Source organism: Petromyzon marinus, chromosome 35 (assembly GCF_048934315.1).
Source record: "Petromyzon marinus isolate PM22_M1 ecotype Great Lakes invasive population chromosome 35, UKy_Petmar_22M1.pri1.0, whole genome shotgun sequence".
NCBI classification, from domain to species: Eukaryota; Metazoa; Chordata; class Hyperoartia; order Petromyzontiformes; family Petromyzontidae; genus Petromyzon; species Petromyzon marinus.
In genome coordinates, this window is record NC_133701.1 from 4,733,032 (window position 1) to 4,751,941 (window position 18,910).

The 18,910-nt window shown below is 45.2% G+C and overlaps 1 protein-coding gene across 1 annotated transcript; it reads right to left on the reverse strand.

The window, feature by feature from the left end:
- Positions 1–3,762: 3,762 nt before the first annotated feature.
- On the reverse strand, positions 3,763–14,127 carry MTG1 (mitochondrial ribosome associated GTPase 1). Its single transcript, XM_076071868.1, has 11 exons — positions 13,940–14,127; positions 12,289–12,355; positions 11,242–11,344; positions 10,364–10,450; positions 9,741–9,797; positions 8,601–8,691; positions 8,390–8,451; positions 7,634–7,730; positions 6,985–7,066; positions 5,251–5,363; positions 3,763–4,416 (listed from the first exon to the last, which is right to left on the reverse strand). The coding sequence occupies exons 1-11, from the start codon at positions 14,031–14,033 to the stop codon at positions 4,319–4,321; spliced, it is 951 nt and encodes a 316-aa protein (XP_075927983.1). The 5' UTR covers positions 14,034–14,127; the 3' UTR covers positions 3,763–4,318.
- Positions 14,128–18,910: the final 4,783 nt, after the last annotated feature.

The following is an 18,910-nucleotide window of genomic DNA, read 5'->3' on the forward strand; positions in this document are numbered from 1 at the left end:
GGGACGGAGCGGGTCATCGCATACGCCAGTCGGACCCCGAGCGGGGCCGAGCTGAACTATTGCGTGACCCGTCAAGCACTGTATGCCGTGATCTTCGCGTGTAAACAGTTCCGACCGTATTTGTACGGCAGGAAATGTCGGGTACGCACTGACCATTACGCCCTGCAGTTCCTCCTTACGTTCCAGGAACCGCGGGGGCAGATGGCCCGATGGTTGGCGCAGTTGCAGGAGTACAACCTGCAAATCGAGTACCGAGCGGGGCGGACGCACGCAAACGCGGACGCCTTGTCGAGGCGGCCCGCAGTGTGCGCCGAGACGAGGACGGAGGAAGCTTGCCCGTGCTTCACGGGGGGACGTTGCCGCCAGGTGGCGGGCCGCCAGGAGCACGCCGAGACTAACCCCCATCCGATGAGAGAGAGTGCGGTATGTGCCACAGCGACCCCGGCAGGAGGAGCCAGGGGCCCGGTTGACCACCCGGCGGTCATGGAGCCCACACCCCAGGGCCCGACGGGCCGCTCAACCCTGCCCGATCGGATCCAAGAGGACGTCGGCTGTGCGTTCCCAGGCCTCGACGCGACGAGCAGCTGAGACAGACCCAGCAGCGGGATCCGGACCTGGCGACGGTGGAGGCGGCCCTGCGGGAGAAAAGGGTCGCTCTACCAGGACCCTGGAGCGGTTTGTATGCCCGGTTGTGTGTAGAGAACGAAGTGGTGAGGGAACAAACCGAAACTGGGCAGGTGTGGCCCCAGCTGCTACGGCTGGTGCACGACCACCCGCTCGGGGGCCATGATGGGAAAACGACGCACTCGAGAGACTCTGCGTCGCCAGTATCTCTGGCCTAAATTGGCGCAAGATGTGGCCGCCTGGGTACAGGGCTGCCGGGCCTGTCAGCAGTGTGGGCAGAAACCGGCGCGGTACCAGGTACCCCTGAGGCCGTTCCGTGTCAGTCGGACGAACCAGCTGGTGGGAATCGACCTACAGGGACCATTCCCACGATCCCACCGAGGCAACCGGTACATCCTTGTGGCAGTGGAGTATTTCACGCGCTACCCCGTGGCGGTGGCCATCCCAGATAAAATGGCCCTTGTGGTCGCCCGGGCGTTTGTGGAACACTACGTGCTTAAACAGGGGATCCCCGAACGAGTCATTACTGACCAGGGTAGTGAGTTCGAGGCGGAGCTATTCCAGGCGCTGTGCCACGAGTTCGGAATCCAGAAGGACCGAACCACGGCATACCACCCCCAGGCGAACGGTATGGTGGAGCAGATGAACCAGACTCTAGCCGGGAAGCTCAAACGCATGGCGGCCGCCAATCAACAGGACTGGGACAAATACCTCTCCTATGCCCTGTTCGCCTATGCCACCACGGTAAACACAGCTACGGGACAGACCCCGTTCCTAATGATGTTTGGTCGTGAGTCTCGCCTTCCCGCAGATCTATTGTTCGACGTTCCCCCACCGCAACGGGAGGAGGGGAGCCGCCCCGTGGAACACCTGATGGAGACTCTGCGAGGGGCCCGGGGCCGTGCCTACCCGCAAGGAGAGGCCGCGCACCAGCGGCAAGAGCAGAGCGCCCGACCCCGTATGGAACCCCCCTTCTACTCGGCGGGCTCAAAAGTATGGCTGTACACTCCTCGCGTCGGGGCCGGACAGGTGGGGAAACTGACCACCTACTGGCGAGGGCCCTGGACCGTGGGACGGCAGATCTCCCCCTGCACGGTGCTGATTCGGGGAGGAGAGAAGGGCCGGGAGATGGTGGTCAACATCCGCAGACTAAAACCATGGCGAGCAGCTCCAGCGGGGGGGAACCCCGCCGTTCGAGTGCCCCGAAACCCCGGGGTCCCCACACCCTCCATACCCGGGGGCCTCACACTGTATATGGGCCCCACGGAGCCCCGGGCCTCGAGGGCTCCCGACCCGGGTCGGGCGGAACAAGGACGACGACCCTTAAACCCAACCGCCTCTGACTTTGTTCCCTAGCCCGCAGGTACCGAGGGCCGAGGAGGACCGTTGGAGTGGAGGAGGAGACCGCCGCCGGAACCCCGGGAGACGGAGCCACCACCCTCGAGGCCAGCCACAAGGGCTGGACGAGTCCCGCGGACCCCACGGCGCTACCTCGTGGGGGCAACCCAAGCGTGGTGCTCCAGCCAACCCGGGACGGGGACTGGCACCTCGGGGGGCTATGTGGTGCCATGACAGCGAAGCCGCTCCGCCGAGGCCGGGGCCGCCACTGTGCTGACGGTGCCGCTGCAGCGGGGAAGTCACCCGGCTCCCGTCACAGCGTTCTCCCCACCACCACCCCCCCCACATTAACACACACGGACTGGCGGGCAGGTGGGGAGCGGGACGGCGCAGGTTAACGGCCCTACCCATAATGCACCACGAGTTTAACGGCCCTACCCATAATGCACCGCGAGTTTAACGGCCCTACCCATAATGCACCGCGAGTTTAACGGCTCTACCCATAATGCACCGCAGTAGTAATCCGATTGGCCAGAGGTGAGCGGGGGGCGGCGGGTAAGCGTTCAAACCTGGGGATAAAAAGGGACGGGATGGAGAAGTAGGGGGCCTTTTTGCTCGGGACTTGGAGGAGAGAGGACGGAGGGCGATCATCCTGTTTCTCGACCGTCCATGTGACGGGTTGTAGAACAGCCGGACTCCAGCCCCAGCCAAAGCTTGGTACAGCCGCGTCTCTCTCCAACCTTTCACACATCTGGGCCGAACTGTGAGTAAGTGAGAGAGGTAAGGCAAAGGGGGAAGTTCTAAGAGAGAGATTAGATCTGCCTGCTGGTCCGCACTGACACGGGCAGTTTAGTTTGTTTATTCGTAGGTAATAAATCGTCAGTACAGTATAAACCGTGTCGTGTTGTCTCTGTGAGTGCGGAGGGTGAGATGTTGTGAGTCGGATCGCCGGGGTGCGTTGTATCTACCTCCAACTGTTCGGTGGAGTGCTCTTTTGTTTGCGCACGGGCGGGTAATTTTACCCACGTGTTTGCGCTCGCACGGGCGGGTTCACTCGGGGTTCGACGCGCACGCCTGGTCGGCAGTAACGTGCTATCACCCTGGGAATTAAGGTATGGTTCCTCGATCATTAAATTCACTAGTGCGTGGTGTGGTGCTGGTTGTGGTTCGCCCGCGCCAGTACGGGGGCGTGCAGGAGCAGCAGCGCTCACGGCACGCGCCGCGCGTGTAGCGCGTAGAGATAAATTGGTGAGCGGGTATTCCGCAGCCTAATTAGTTGATTCTGAACGGCTGCGACGGTAAATAAAACAAGATTACGCAATTCAGCCGTCGCGCTATTTTTTAGTGTGGGCACGTGGTGGCCAATAGGCGCGGGTAACCGTGCGTGGCCGAGTGTGGCCAGCGGCGTACCTGGGTACGCGTAGGGGGAATGCACGCGGGGAGTGTGTGTGAATAACCCGAGGTGGCCGAGAGCCAGCCAAGAGACATGTCTCATAGGAGGTGCGCGGAGGCAGCGAGCTCGGAGCTGCGAACGGCAGCAAGAAGAGGAAGGGGAGAGGAGATGAGGGGCAGCAGCCCCGACAAAGTCACGAAAGCTTTAAACCAGGAAAGGTGTTATGCGAATGCGGTATTACGTTCGCTTACTGCACTGAACGTTAGTGGGCTGTTCTTTTTACAGTGATTAAAAGTTTGATTTGAACTTAAATGTGACAACTTATTTGGATTCTATATCTTTCAAAAAAATATGCACCCATTCGTTCACATGCATTCACCGTGCCAAAACATGTACGCATTCAACTGTGAATGTAAAAAATCGCTTTAATATATTGTAATAAATATAGCGTTACAAGTCTTATCTTACCAAAACCAGCTATGATCTTACCAATCAATGCTAGACATCAGTTGTCACAGAGCCTTGTTGCAATTCTTTCTGCATGTGTTGCTTCTTGACTTTATATTTTAGCAATGGGTTTCTTTTACCGGAGAAACATTTAAAATTCAGATTTTAACCAAAAGCAGCCACGTCAGCAGAAAGGTACAAAACCATTATCACCATCAGCTTGGATCAAACCAAAGCTGAATGATGGTCTCCCTTTGTTACCAACCACCATCATTTGTCCTGCGAACAATTCACGCGGAAACTCACACAGCCTATTTCATCACTCCATCTCAGCGGTGTATATCCTCTGGAATGCTTTCCATCCTTTGGCTGCCACTCCGTAGTGTATATCTTCATCCCTTCCAGGGACATGTAGCAAACATTTCAAATGGCTCCATTGTTAATCATACAAAAGTCCATGCAGCTCATCCAGGAGGCGGTCATTTGCATTTAGTATGCACCACATACATTCAAATGTCAGTCCAATGTGATACGTCCCAGCAGCCCATTACGAAATGCCCGGATGAAATTGAATGCAGCCAAGCTGTAGTTGGGAACTGTGATGGTGATGTTTCCTGTAAGGGAAAAGGGAAAGTGCTCAATGTTGTTATTACGTCACTTTAACATGAAAAAGCAAACAGCGACAGTGTACACAGTTACCTGATATCAGGTTCACTCTTTTATATGAATACTTGCCGTTTATTTGATTCATGGTTTGGAAAAAGTCCTTTGAAAAAATGTGTTCTTGGGATAAAACATTTTTACAGGATTTTAAATTTGCTCATGTAAATGCATTTGTGGTGCATTTGTGACTGAGAAAGATTAATCTTTATTTGATGAATTCCATACAATCGTAAAAAGCTTGTATTAATAGATTATGGTGGAAACAAGGAATATATCACAAAGTACACAAACACCAATGAGCTCTTAAGGAATACAATTCAATAATTGAAATTACATTACTCAACTTCTATGGATATGCTCTGATATATAATTTAACTTTCCCTAGTGTTTGGAAGATCATTTAGTTTTACAGAAAATCGTGAACCATGTCAGGAGGCACACTAAACATTGTTAATAACACAAGCCTGCTTGTGGTTATAGAAGTTTTTTTTGTGATTTGCTTACCCTTCCTACATTTAGCAGTCCTATCGTTGTCTTGTATTCTTTGTTGTTGTAACTCTGACCTGTCCCGACTGGATATCTGTGAAAAAGAGCTTCATAGCTCATCGGATTTCTCCAGGAAAAGATTCTGAATAATCCTATCGTCTTTAAATAGGTTAGCTTCATTAAGCCTATATTGTAACACCTAAAAGTAACAATTCACACTGCAGGTGGCTGTGTCTCGGAGGGACGGGAAGGCATGCAGCGCCGGGTGATGTGGCAGTTTGGTGCGTGCCACCACTCACCCACGCCTGTTAGGGCCTTCATTCTGCGTGTTTTGTGCAGCTTTACAGCGATGTGCTTCAGCACGGTTTGTAAGTCATCCTGCGGCTCCCCAAGCCCGTAATGTTCCACGTACCTATCCACACACATGGCCAAGACACAATTCAACATAATGCTACAACAACCATGTAGGAACATTACAGTACAATTACAAATGTCGGTGTTTTGTTTGCCATTAACGCCAGTTTGAGCTACCACCAAATGGTTTGTAAAGATACAGGTTGGCTGGTACAACATTTCCAGAACATATCAAAAGCCTAGTTTAAAAAAAAAAACATTTTTTTCTGATGATTTATTTTATGTATACGTTTGGATATTCTTCGGTTCTTTCGGTAAAGTCAGGTAGATAGAAAAAATAAAAATATCACTTTTCCATCTCAACACAAGCGGTCGTCATCAGGCAAAGGAGTTAGCCTCTAAAGGCAAACTGTTTATAAAGGCTTGGATATGGGCGTAGCCCAAGTGTATCAGCAGCACCAGAAGCATGGGCGGTACAGCAATGCCAATGATACGTTTGGAATCAAACTTAACCAGACACCTTTATGAATAAGACTATCTTTTATATTGTATTTTTTTCCCCATATCCTGGAATATGGAGCTGATGACATGAACTAGGCTTGAAATTTATTGAATCGTGCATGTAAGAATCAATTATGAACTATGCATTACGACTATAATGAACCAAGAATGTCTGTGTGTAACGCGTGTGATGTCACTCCACATGCTGCATCCCCGCCCCCCATCATTAATATTCATGAGCGGGTGGATTTTTACACGAGCAGGTCGAGCGGAAATATTTTTTTTCGCAAATAAATATGCTTTAAGTTTGACATTTCTTTATTGAAAGTGAATCTAATAAATAATTATACGCAGCAACAAAGTGGATTTGCCGTCTTTATTTCTTCAGCACTTCAGACAAAAGGTAAGTCTAATTTATGCTTCTACATTATGGTAAATAGACATTTCTCAGTGATTTTCCAGATATTTTATCGAATTCCAATTTATTTCAACCCCAGCGACCGAAAGCAGAAGAGAATAAAGTATCAGAGCAGTGAATTTGAACAAATTGAAGGTCAGTTATATACAGTGCTACAGTGACATGAAGTGAGGTGTTTTATGGCATAGCTTTGTGAAAGAAACACTGCCATTAATACAGTGCTACAGTGACATCAAGTGAGGTGTTTTATGACTTCGTTTTGTGGCAGATTCACTGCCATTGATACAGTGCTACAGTGAAATGCAGTTAAGTGTTTGATGACATACTTTTGTGCAAGATTCACTGCCATTAAATTTACGCAAGATACAACTCTGCTAAAAAAATTCGTATATATTACAGCTTCCGTCCTAGAACGGGCAAACAAGCTAGTTATATATGTTAATCCAACATTTTGACGAATGGAGAAAACAAAGTACATGTGGGATCTAACAGAAACAATATAAAAGAAGCAGTAAAGTGACAAAAAAATCGATTCTTGAAGTGAATCGTCACCCCAATGACATATGCTGTTACATTTATGCTAATATGCCGAAATGTGTAGACACGTGTAAAAAAATGAATGCTGGGAAAAAAACAAGGTGAAGATTAATTGATTATTATTTTTATAAAATAGTAATTTCATTCAATCATCACATGCCTTGTGTTGACGATTAATCAAGACCATGGTGCCAACCCAAAGAACAATGCTGAATGACCTCACCCAAACAGCTGATGCTTGTTGAGCGAGAAGAGCAGGTAGTCTGCAATGGCATCTTCCCCCACCAGGTGGTCCAGAATGGTGCCTACTCCCATCAGCAAAAGAGGGGTACAAAATGCATGCGGATTCACTTCACACATCGACCAAGTCACCATTTTGCAAATAATAATACCCATCTTTCCCTTCCCTTGCCTATGGCCAAATCACTACCTGAGCTCATGAGGAATTCAAAGCTAGTCAGGGTTGAGAGCGTGCTTCGTGCTTGTTTGGGTGCACATCAGGTTGTTGTCGGCTGCTCTGGGGATGAGGTATCCAGCAGTGGACAGTGCAGCAAAACCATTGTGCTGTTCGAAGTTCCCAAGTCTATGCTCCCCCACTTTTACCAATCCTCACTGACCAGCGTGAAGTGTAGTAAAAAATACCCCATGAACCGCAAAGTGTGGGGAGCCCTCATCCAGCACTCGACTCAAAAAAGGGCAGTCCATGCACAAAAACGTCCTTAATATACAGACCTACTTCAGAGATGGTGGCCCAAGAAGTTTAATTTATTTGGGTTGGTATTTAACAGGACCTAAAGCCACACCACACATGCTAGATACACCATATTTAAAAACAATAAAAAAGTGTACTTTGGCTCTGAAAGCTTTATTACCGCAAAGTGCGAGCTTCATGCCGACCTCAACATTTTTGATACGTGGTGACATCACTCCTGGTGTGTCCAAAAGGTAAATCTGTGGTTGTTGGCACACCTGCACAAACACACACAAAGCCGTCCCACATTTACACGTGTGCATGGATGCACTCTATTTATGTAACTTATTTTGCACCACACGTAGCCAACCATGCTAATTGGAGGTGTGGGGAAAGGACAACAACCTAAACACAAAAAGCAATGCTAAAGAAATTAGTTGTCAATCGATATGTAGGGGTGGAACAATGGGGTGATGCATTCATATATTCCATCTTGATTTGAAGCCTATTAATCTCAACTCATGAAGTGTGCTAGAATATACAAGGTGTTTCAAAAAGATGGACCCAATTTCAAAGCAGTAAAAGATGGACCCAAACTCAAAGCGGTACTGCTTTGAAATCGGGTCCATCTTTTTTAAACACCCTGTATTTCTTACAATTTTCACATTGTATTGAATTGACATATTTTTGGTGTTTAGTTTGGTTTCCTCCCGCACCTCTGATTAGCATGGTTGGCTATGTACAGTGAGAAAGAAGTTCAATATACATACGTACACATCAACTTCTGCAGCCAACTAGAGGCGAGACCATTCACATGTAAAGAAAAACAATGGATTCTTCAATCATGATTGTTGAGCGGGCAAGTCATTACACTGGCTGTGCATATGTATTTGCAAGTCTGGTTCTAACTGGAGAAGATATGAATAACAAAAACAACCTGAATGCGGGTGAGAACAGCTTTTGTAATTCCTGGTTCCCCACCAACTTTAGATGCTTTTCCTAAAAGACAGAATTAAACAGAGCATAAAATTACAACAAAGCTCGTTTTTCTAAAATTTGTCACTTTTTATTGACTCATTAAGCAGACTAAAAATCATGTAATAGTATGTAAGTTAACACAACAAAAGCATTTCAAGTATGAATGTTACCTCTTTTTAAATGAAGCCTTCGCAGTGCATTAATGAATGAAGACTTCCCAACGTTGGGTATTCCCATCACCATCAGACTATAGTCTTTCTCCTGACAGATACAAAAGACAACATCACTTTTAGCCAGGACAACATTCTTGATTTGAAGCTTTCGTGACTGCAGGAATCCATTCTCTTTCGTTCTTTCGGTAAAGTCACGTAGGTATCAAATAAAATAAATCACGACGTTTCGGGCACTTGTGTTGCGCCAGAAACGTCGTGATTTTATTTTATACCTACGTGACATTACCGAAAGAACCAAAGAGCCAGGACAACATATTGGGCAATTGCTTCTTTGGTTCTTTCGGTAAAGTCACGTAGAATGAGAATAAAATAATAAATTGATAAAATAACATAACACAATAATATTCTCACGACGTTTCGGCCACAACACTCCAGCGCTGTCCTCCAGACAGTCTCGTCCCTTCACCTGATGAAGGCCGCTTGTGTTGTGGCCGAAACGTCGTGAGAATATTATTGTGTTATTTTATTTTATCAATTTATTTTATTCTCATTCTACGTGACTTTACCGAAAGAACCAAAGAAGATGAATCCTTGCAGTCACGAAAGCTTTAAATCGAAATTTGGGCAATTGCTGTTTAGTAGGCACTTCATCAGCCTTCACATGACACAAGGAGATAATGAGTGATAATGGTGCTCGGCCACATAAAACACTTATTTTGGCTGGTTCAACCTAGAAAAGATCCAGACTCGGTTCAAATACTATTACCACTGAATGGCTACGCATCTCGGGTAGCTGGCACTATAACACGTTGTGTGAACAACGTATTTTCACATGCAAATAGAACACAAAAGCATTATAAACATCCTAACCAGCGAAATTTTCACTTGCATAAACACACAAACATGAAAATGGTTCTCATTAATTTCTTACCAATTAATCATGCATACATTTGAGATCATTTGAATTCACTTTTATGCTCATTTATTTTAAACAATTACACAGGAGAAACGCATTTTCCATGTTTTTATCTCCATTGCAACAACTTGGCCACAGGGGAGCATGCGCATTAAAATTAGATATATTTTGTTCCACCCGCTCGAGTCCCTTGTGAGAATGTGGCACGACAGGTTCCCCACCTCCACTCGGTTGAAGCGTGGACTCAGCTCTATCAGGTTGCTCACCCTCGGCACCACCTGGGACACAACGAAAATTTGCAACTGGCAACGGGGCTTTCTGAAGCGCAGTACAGTAATAGTAACTGAGTGGCAATCGTTGATGCATGACAAAATGAACGCAAAATTGACGAATTAACAAATAATGCTCATCTTAAATTGCATGTTAAGTACCTGTTAAAACAATTAAGAAAATGCATGCAGATGCATGGATTATAAAATGCTTAATAACATTCATTGGTCCTTGAAATTAATAAAGTATGGAAACCATAAAGGCAAAATACATTCACATATTTGCAAACAGTACTTTTGGCTCTGGTGTTTCCAAAGTATGGGAAACCTTTTGATGTAATTTGTATGGTTTAAAAATGGTATGTTCCTGAGAGCAGAAGGATTGTTCACATTGGAGCGTCACGAATTATCTCGACCCCATGTTCCAGAGCGAATGCATTAATGCTTTCAACTTTTGTTAAAAATAACCCTGACAACAAATCCAGCTTATACTGCTCTTACACAGTATTAAAGCATAACAAAATATAAGAGTATATGTGTCCTGCCCTTGTGAAGGCCTCTGTACATCATCATACCTTACGCAGGCTGACACTTGTCTCATCAGCACAATTTGTAAATAAGACGTTGGATACACCTCGCTTCTCCAGTTCCTGCAAGACCCTCTGCAAGCACAAGGCATGCAATAACGCTCTTACAAGAGTTAATGTTACACATTGTAACCATAGCACATTCTTATACAGAAATGGAAATCATATCTTCGAGCACACTCTATAAAAAATATAAAAAAATACTTTTTTTTTTTTAAACACGCTTTAATGAAATGTACCGTACGAGTAATGGCCAAACTCCACGACTCCAGGAAGTGGCCCCGAAGCTTGCCAGAAACGTCAGGAACCGTGGTGATTTACAGCCAACGTCAGTTGAGCGTGGACAATTAGACCCAAGCCGAAAAATATAAAAAATGTTTAAAAATATTTTATTTTTAATGATAGAAATGTTTAAAAATATTTTATTTTTAATGATAGAACATAGTATTGTCATCAGACTGACATAGGTATACCAAGTTTGCAGTCGATACATTGGAAAGTGGGTTAAAATTGAGTTACAAGATTTGAGTATACGACAACAGACGGCGAATTAATAAAAAGCGCGTAAAAAAACAATTGGATACGAGTGAAAATACATATGCAATCATAAAAGCAAAAGATGAATGAAATAACATGTACCCACTTCTATTTATATTCTTGCCTATGGCAATATGTTCTGGAGCTAATGCCAATGTCAAGGTTTTCCAGCCACGAGAGGACTTGAGGAGAGGGTTCCTGTAGTTTTGCTGTTCCAACAATGAAGCAGCACAGACTACAATTGGTTTACGATATGGTCCATAGTTTGATTCGCACAGCCACTTGCACTGTTGCTTAGAAAAGAATAAGTTTGTCGAATGATGACTCACCTGTTTTTGAGTCATGTCTGCTAGGTCCATTTTGTTCAGAACAAGGAGGTGTGGACGCACAGAAAGGTCCTCCTGAAGAGGCAGGTTCCGGCCAGAAAGTGGAATGTGAATTCCTGTCAAGGAAGAATTTTTGAACTAAAAGGTTCCACATTTACTCACGAAACTGTAATTTTCATCTGGCAGGAACTCACCAGTTCAACTTCGGATATATATGCATCCATCTGCTTTGCCAGGCCAAGTAGTACACATCTATAATCCAGCACTTTGGGGGCAAGCATTGGTATACCACAGATTTGTAGAATTCCCATATCCATTGCGCTGAAAAAGTGGCGAAGATACAGCAGTAAATAAACTTATTTAATTTACCTGGAGTGGTTATTTCTGCATATGCATCAGTGTCCTTTGGTATGTCTACATCCAACATGTAAAATACTTAACACGTGAATTGTCTGAATATCCAAATATTTTTTTTATTCATTTATCAGGTAAGGCCCACTGAGCTATAGTTTTTTCACAAGCAACTTGGTCAAAATGATAGCCCAATGAAGTGTCTTATCATGTGAAAATGTATAGCAGCCAAATACTCTAAACATGTTTTTAAACGTGGAGATAAAAATCCATGCTACCACGGGGAGAACATGCCAACTTTAAATATATAGGCGTCGGACATAATAAAGGGCCGTCTTAGGTGTCTTGAGATACGTTGTCATGGATAAGACTTGCATTTTGATGCTTATGTACCAGGTTGTGTTGAATGAAGCTAAACAGTGTAATACTACGTCACACACAACGTTTTCCCGATTAGAATTAGTAGAATGCACGTGCCTGTTCATTAAAATATAAACATTTCTTATTCCCATTCACCGTGTTAAAAGTGCTCTTTAACAGTCCATTATAATTACGTTCAAAATCCTTTGGTTGAAATCACTGGAAACCCAGTGATGTTGAACTAATGCTCCACGCTACTTCTGCGATGCTACATTTTACGTTTCTGAGCTATGTTGTGCGGTTAATGATGACAAGTGTCGTTCTTTAATAAGAAAGGATATCCTCGCATCGTGCACCTCCACCACACAATCCACCTTGTGTAAAATGGACTTCATCTGGCGCACACCTGTATCGCACAAAAATAACACAACACACTTTTCATACACAAATGGGTAGGAGAAACGCATGACAATACTTTTACCAATTTCACACGTAATTCGCCCGATCTGGAAAGCGAAGCTGAGATTAACGTGGACAATGCTTGTACAGCATAGGGAAAGGCCGGTGTGTGGGGCCGTCCATAAATGACGTCACACGATTTTGGACGATTTTCGACCCCCCCCCTCCCTCGTCACACGGCATCAAAAAAAATCAGACCCCCTCTCAAATATGACGTCACAAAGCTCTGCCCCCACCAAACCCCCCAGAATAAAACATGTTTCAAATCTTGATTTAATGCTTTCGTGAATGCAGTAATTCATATTCTTAGCTCTTTCGGTAAAGTCACGTTGAAGGGAAACAATAAAATAATAAAATATATTATAATATAATATATAAATATTAATAAAATATATTATAATATATTAATATGTATTATATATTATAATATATTTTATATTTTATTGTTTCCCTTCAACGTGACTTTACCGAAACAGCTAAGAATGTTTCAAATCGCTTTAAACTATTGTCATTGTAGTGCGTATTTCATGTGGCGCTGCACTCCGATGTTGTAGGAGAAAACATTTAATAAAAAGTCTATTTAATTAAGTAGAACTTAAATTTTGATTTAAAGCTTTCGTGACTGCAGTAATTCATATTCTTAGTTTTTTCGGTAAAGTCACGTTGAAGAGAAACAACAAAATAACAAAACATATATAAAACAATAAAAAATTCTCACGACGTTTCGACCATAACTCAAACGGTCATCTGATGATGACCGTTTGAGTCATCTGATGATGACCGTTTGAGTTATGGTCGAAACGTCGTGAGAATTTTTTTATTGTTTTATATATGTTTTGTTATTTTGTTGTTTCTCTTCAACGTGACTTTACCGAAAAAACTAAGAATATAAGTAGAACTTATTTATATTAATTTAAAGTTGCGCATTTTGACGTGACGTCACATTTCTCAAACCCCCCCCCTCTCGTCACATATGTCTGACCCCCTCCCCCCAGGTGCGTGACGTCATTTATGAACGGCCCCGAAAGCATATCTGCGTATATGTTACCATCCTTCAACGCGCGTTTACCACTGTGAAGTATGGTTAAATTATACGTTCAGCCCGCAAAGCGGGAGGGCCCTTATCCAGCAGTGGACTGACAAAAGTCTTGTACTGCACATGTTCAAAGTAGGTGATGTAGGCTGGCAATGGTTTATCTTTGCAAGCATGCTTACTCCAGAGGGCAAATGAACAGCATCACACAAATTCATATTTAATACTTCAGTTCTTGAATTCTGAAAGTCTCACAGCGTCTCAGCTTTGCAGCGAAGCACACGTTACCTGCCACAAAGTTTAAAAGTATTCGACGTTTTATTCGTTTAAAATCACCAGGTGCAGGCCCAACTGGCGCCTACGGCCTTTCCTAGCTACGCATGCCGACGATAGGCGCGCCTCGCCCGGCTGTAGGCGGCGTCCCCCCCCCCCCCCCACAGACGCGCCCTCGCCGCTGTGGACAATCACGGCCCCGACACGGGAATGTGGAATTTGTACCCTTCGCCATGTGCCGCGGGAACCACGACGCCACGTCCCGTCCGCCGAAGTCGAAGGTCTCCCTGAAGGAGCGAAGAGTCGCGATCAGCCTCATCCTCTCGGTGCGGGCCTCGGAGCGGGAGGCAATTCGGCGGGGGGAGGAGGAGGATGGAGGAGGAGGGGGATGGAGGAGGCTGGGGGAGGAGGGGGATGGGGGAGGAGGATGGAGGAGGCGGATGGGGGAGGAGGATGGAGGAGGCGGATGGGGGAGGAGGATGGAGGAGGAGGGGGATGAGGATGGAGGAGGAGGATGGAGGAGGAGGGGGATGGAGGAGGAGGATGGAGGAGGAGGGGGATGGGGGAGGAGGAGGAGTCATCGTGAGCCATGGTCGATCCACTGCTGGACAGTTTGGTGATATTGGGTTGGCAGTGGGGCACAAGCAAAAACTGACACAAAAAAAACCTCAACTCGTTACGTCCAATTTCGATTTAAAGCTTTCGTGACTGCAGGGATTCATATTCTTGGTTCTTTCGGTAAAGTCACGTAGAAGGGAAATAATTAAATACTAATACAAATTACATACATTTTGATTTAAAGCTTTCGTGACTGCAGGGATTCATATTCTTGGTTCTTTCGGTAAAGTCACGTAGAAGAGAAAAATGTTTTATTATTTATTTATTATTTTATTCTTTCCCTTCTACGTGACTTTACCGAACGAACCAAGAATATAAAAAAGGTGTGGCTCCAATATCACAGCTGTCAACCCGTACGGGGTTGCCCCGTGTTCTTGTGTAGGGACAATTGAATTATCAGGCCCACACGGCGTACTGCCGTTTCAATTAAGGGCAAACACACTTTTTGTCTATTTGTTTGCGTTTCTCCCTTGTGATGGGACATTGTAGGATGAACGTTGAGATTTATAAGGGCACGGGGTGACCAATAAAGTGTGAATTGGTCTGCCATAGGGTCGGCACTTGATATAGTTCATTTATTTGGTATAGCCCTGTGAGCCATTCGGCTCTTGAATCGGGTGCAACTGCAACAAACAAAAAAACACGAACAAGAAAAACATCTTTAAGTGATAATGTGACTGTGCAAACAGAAAATCCTGGAAAAAAAAACATCAAAATATTCCTGAAATAGCACCGTACACCAACGCTGTGTGCAAAAATCCCAGTGGGATGCAAGTCAAATAATGGGGTTGGCAAAACTAACAACAACAAACCCAACACATTAACGTGCGAGTTGGGGGCCTCGGTACTGTGATTTGCCGTATATATCGCGGCTCCACTTGCCACAATGCACGTCGCCCGTCGCGCCCACGGTGGCGAACATTTAACGCTGTAGGGGGCGCTCCGTCTTCGCAATAATTCAGCCACTTCAACTCCGTAGTTACCTCTTTGCAAGATAACTGACCGGTATCAAATACAATAATATCCCAGAAAGGGAGTTCTGTGCAGACGCATTTTCATTATATATTTTAAAAAAAGTTGTTTAAACAGGGTTTAAAATTAGTTTTAGTTTATTTGTTTACACTGTTCTTGAAAACATATCTGATGGTGGTTACTCTTTGGTTCTTTCGGTAAAGTCACGTAGGTGCAAAATAAAAAAATAAAAGTTAATTAAATCGCGACGTTTCGGATGCAACACAAGCGTCCGTCATCAGGTGGGGACAATCGTAGCAAAAAAAAGTTGCTGAAATAGGCAAAAGAGCTGCGATTACCAGGGGGGTTATATAGGTGAGGGGGGGGGCAAGGATAGAGAGGGTGGAGGGGAAATGAGTCAAATGAGACATTGAGGGTCAATAGTCTGAAGAGCAGGGGGCGCGAAATGGAGCACCTAAGGCAAATTTCTCAATGATGGGACTGAGCAGGGCTGGGTGTAAGAGGCTGGAGATGCGGATATGAGAGCAAACAATAAAAAAAGCAATGCTTGTTCAATTTGTATCCATCTTCTCGGTTGAAGTTATGTCTATGTTTATATATCTGGATGGCTTCATGAACAAACCTTTGATAGTAGCCAGAAGGTTTGCAGAGCACCTTGGTCTCGGAGAAAACAATATCATGAGAGCCCACGGCATTATAGCAATGGTCGGCGACGGCGGAGGAGTTAGTTTTGCCGTGTTTCAAATCTGACTTGCGCTCGCGGACACGGTCAGGGACGTGACGTCTCGTTTCCCCAATGTAACAATCACCACAGATGTAACTTAGTTTGTAGACTCCCGGGTATTGCAAGTCAGGGATGACATCCTTCACAGATGGGATTAGTATTCTTGGTTCTTTCGGTAAAGTCACGTAGAAGGGAAACAATAAAATAATAAAAAATTATAAAACAATAAAATTATCACGACGTTTCGACTGCAACACAAGCAATCGTCATCAGGTGTGAAAACCACAGCAAGAAAATTTGGGATTAGATCACGGATTTTATGTACTGTACTGAATCGGACCTGGATCTTGTGTTTGTTTAAGTTTTTGGAAATCTTTTTGGTAACGCCAGCTATGTATGGTAACGTGATGGTTTTGATCGGTGTCTCAAGGGGTTGTTTCTCCATGGTTGGAGAGACAGCTTATCGGATGATATTGTCAGAATATCCATTCATCTTAAGGGTCTGGTGTACATGTTCCAGTTTACTGGCTAGGTGGTATTGGTCAGAAATACAGTGGGCCTATGGTGTAGTGTTTTGATGAGGGAATTCTTCTGAGCCGGGTGGTGGTCGGACTCAGGTTTCAGGTAGGAATCGTTGTGGGTGGCTTTCCTATAGACAGAGTGTTCCTGAGAGCCATCAGGTCTCTTCTCAAACAAAACATGAAGGAATGGTAGTTTGCAATCCTTCTCTACTTCCATGTAAAGAAGGATGGTGGTTGTCAAGGGGTCCCAACTCGTAGCTTTGGTCACCAGGGGGAGCTAACGCACCCCTGCCCCCCACAATACGCAACTACACGCGTCAATAACACTGCGCCTCCTATAAGCATGGTTGGCTACGTAGAGTGCGAAAGAAGTTCAATATACATTAAAAATGGAACACAGATATAATACGCAACGTTTCGGGTAATGACCCTTCTTCATAGCACATAGAGTTCAGGGAGATAGAGTGGATAAGAGATGGAGACTGCACTCATCAAGCCCCACAGTGTAAAGTGCAGTCTCCAACTACTGCATAGGGCTGAACGCTTTTGGGAAAATATCTCAATTCGATTTTTCTGACAGACATTGCGATTTGATTTGCGATTCAAATTTTGTAAGTCAAGCTTCAGTTCAATATTCACTGTGTAATATATTTAAAACATGTGATGGAGCATTACCACATGAGACCATCAAAATATGAACTACTCTATATATTCATATGCAAGCATGAGAACTTAAAAGATATGAATTGCTTCCAACATGTATTTATTAAAATGTTTTAATTGAAATAGAAAAATCAAACATAGAACCATTGTTAAGTTAAATAAATAAAGTTATAATAATAATAAAAAATCCAATCAGAAAGTAATAGGACTTTTCAAATCGCAAAAAATCGCAGCCTTTGCGATTTGCTAATCGCATTGTTTCAAATTGCGATTTCGATTTGAAATCGATTCATCGTTGAGCCCTACGACTGCATATGATGGTCCAGATGTCTTGTGACCCAAAATCAATTGACCCCTAAGATTTTTTTCCTTTACATATTCATTTCTGTGTTAAATAACTCTTACTTGAAACACATAACGTTTTAGAGAAATCAAAGGTGGTCACAATAGGTCTGGACCACCCTGTACTATATTTTCCATTTGAAGGCAGTATTATTCATGCATTTGTTCAGTTATTTGTTTTGTTATCACTGCTGGACACATTCATTGAGATTTCCCCACCAAGCCATCGCCATCTCTCTCACTGTCCTGCAATGTAATTGTAGTGTCGGGTCTATGAAGACGGAGCAGTTGATGAAGAGGAGGGAATGTAGTGGTTGTGAAGACAGAGGACGAGAAGTAGGAAGAAGATGAGTAGGAGGAGGTGCCATGGAGTAGGAGGATGCAGTTGAGGTAGATGAGAAGGAAGTAGAGGGGCAGCTGTAGACAATGGAGAAGGACTGACCAAGAGACGTAAGCTCGAGTCCCCTTGGCCCAGTTTCCCCAGAATCCCCTTGCCCCGGTCCCCCCGGGGTCCTCTTGCCCCGGTCTCCCCGGGGTCCCCTTGGCCCAGTCTCCAGAGGGTCCCCTTGGTATAGTCTCCCCGGGTCCCCTTGGTATAGTCTCCCCGGGTCCCCTTGACCCAGTCTCCCCGGGGTCCCCTTGCCCTGGTCTATCCGGGGTCCCCTTGCCCCGGTCTCCCCGGGGTCCCCTTGCCCCGGTCTCCCCAGTGTCCCCTTGACCCAGTCTCCCCGGGTCTCCTTGGCCTAGTCTCCCCGGGGTCCCCTTGACCCAGTCTCCCCGGGTCTCCTTGGCCTAGTCTCCCAGGGGTCCCCTTGGCCTCCCCGAGTCCCCTTGGCCTAGTCTACCGGTGGGCCCCATTGGCCCAGTCTCCCCGGGGTCCCCTTGGCCAAGTCTCCTCGGGTCCCCTGCCATTTGTATTGCCTGTAGGGGCCGCCAGAGCGCCACTCTGAGCTGCAGAAACATTTTCTCACGAGTCACCCATTCATACGGGCAAACAGCCCATTAACCATTAGCCATAGCAAACTATGGTACTCTCTACATTTGATCTATTAATGCATGTGTCAGAGCACTGAATTGTTCATGTATTGCTACACTTAATCAAGAGCGTGTTTAAAACACAGCGACTCTTAACGAGCTCTCACCTGGTTAGGGAGGACTTTACTTATTGTGTTTTGCATGGTGGCATGTTGGATATACTGGTTCTCGCCATAATAACATGGACCCTTAACGACCATACTGTTCATCACCATGAAGTACATGAGTTCAAGTACGAACGTATATCTTCACGTATTCATTCATCTATGTATGCATGTATTCATTCATTTATACTACTTGAAATCTTAGAGATAGGCCTGT

Bases quoted from the DNA above. Each gene is read 5' to 3' on its own strand.
- MTG1 (XM_076071868.1), bottom strand. From the start codon at position 14,033: ATGAGGCTGATCGCGACTCTTCGCTCCTTCAGGGAGACCTTCGACTTC. The intron at 7,731-8,389 runs GTTGTTTTTGTT...GTGTTTGTGCAG, and splicing joins CTGTTCTCACCCGCATTCAG to GTGTGCCAACAACCACAGAT. The intron at 7,067-7,633 runs GTAATAAAGCTT...TGATGGGAGTAG, and splicing joins CATGAAGCTCGCACTTTGCG to GCACCATTCTGGACCACCTG.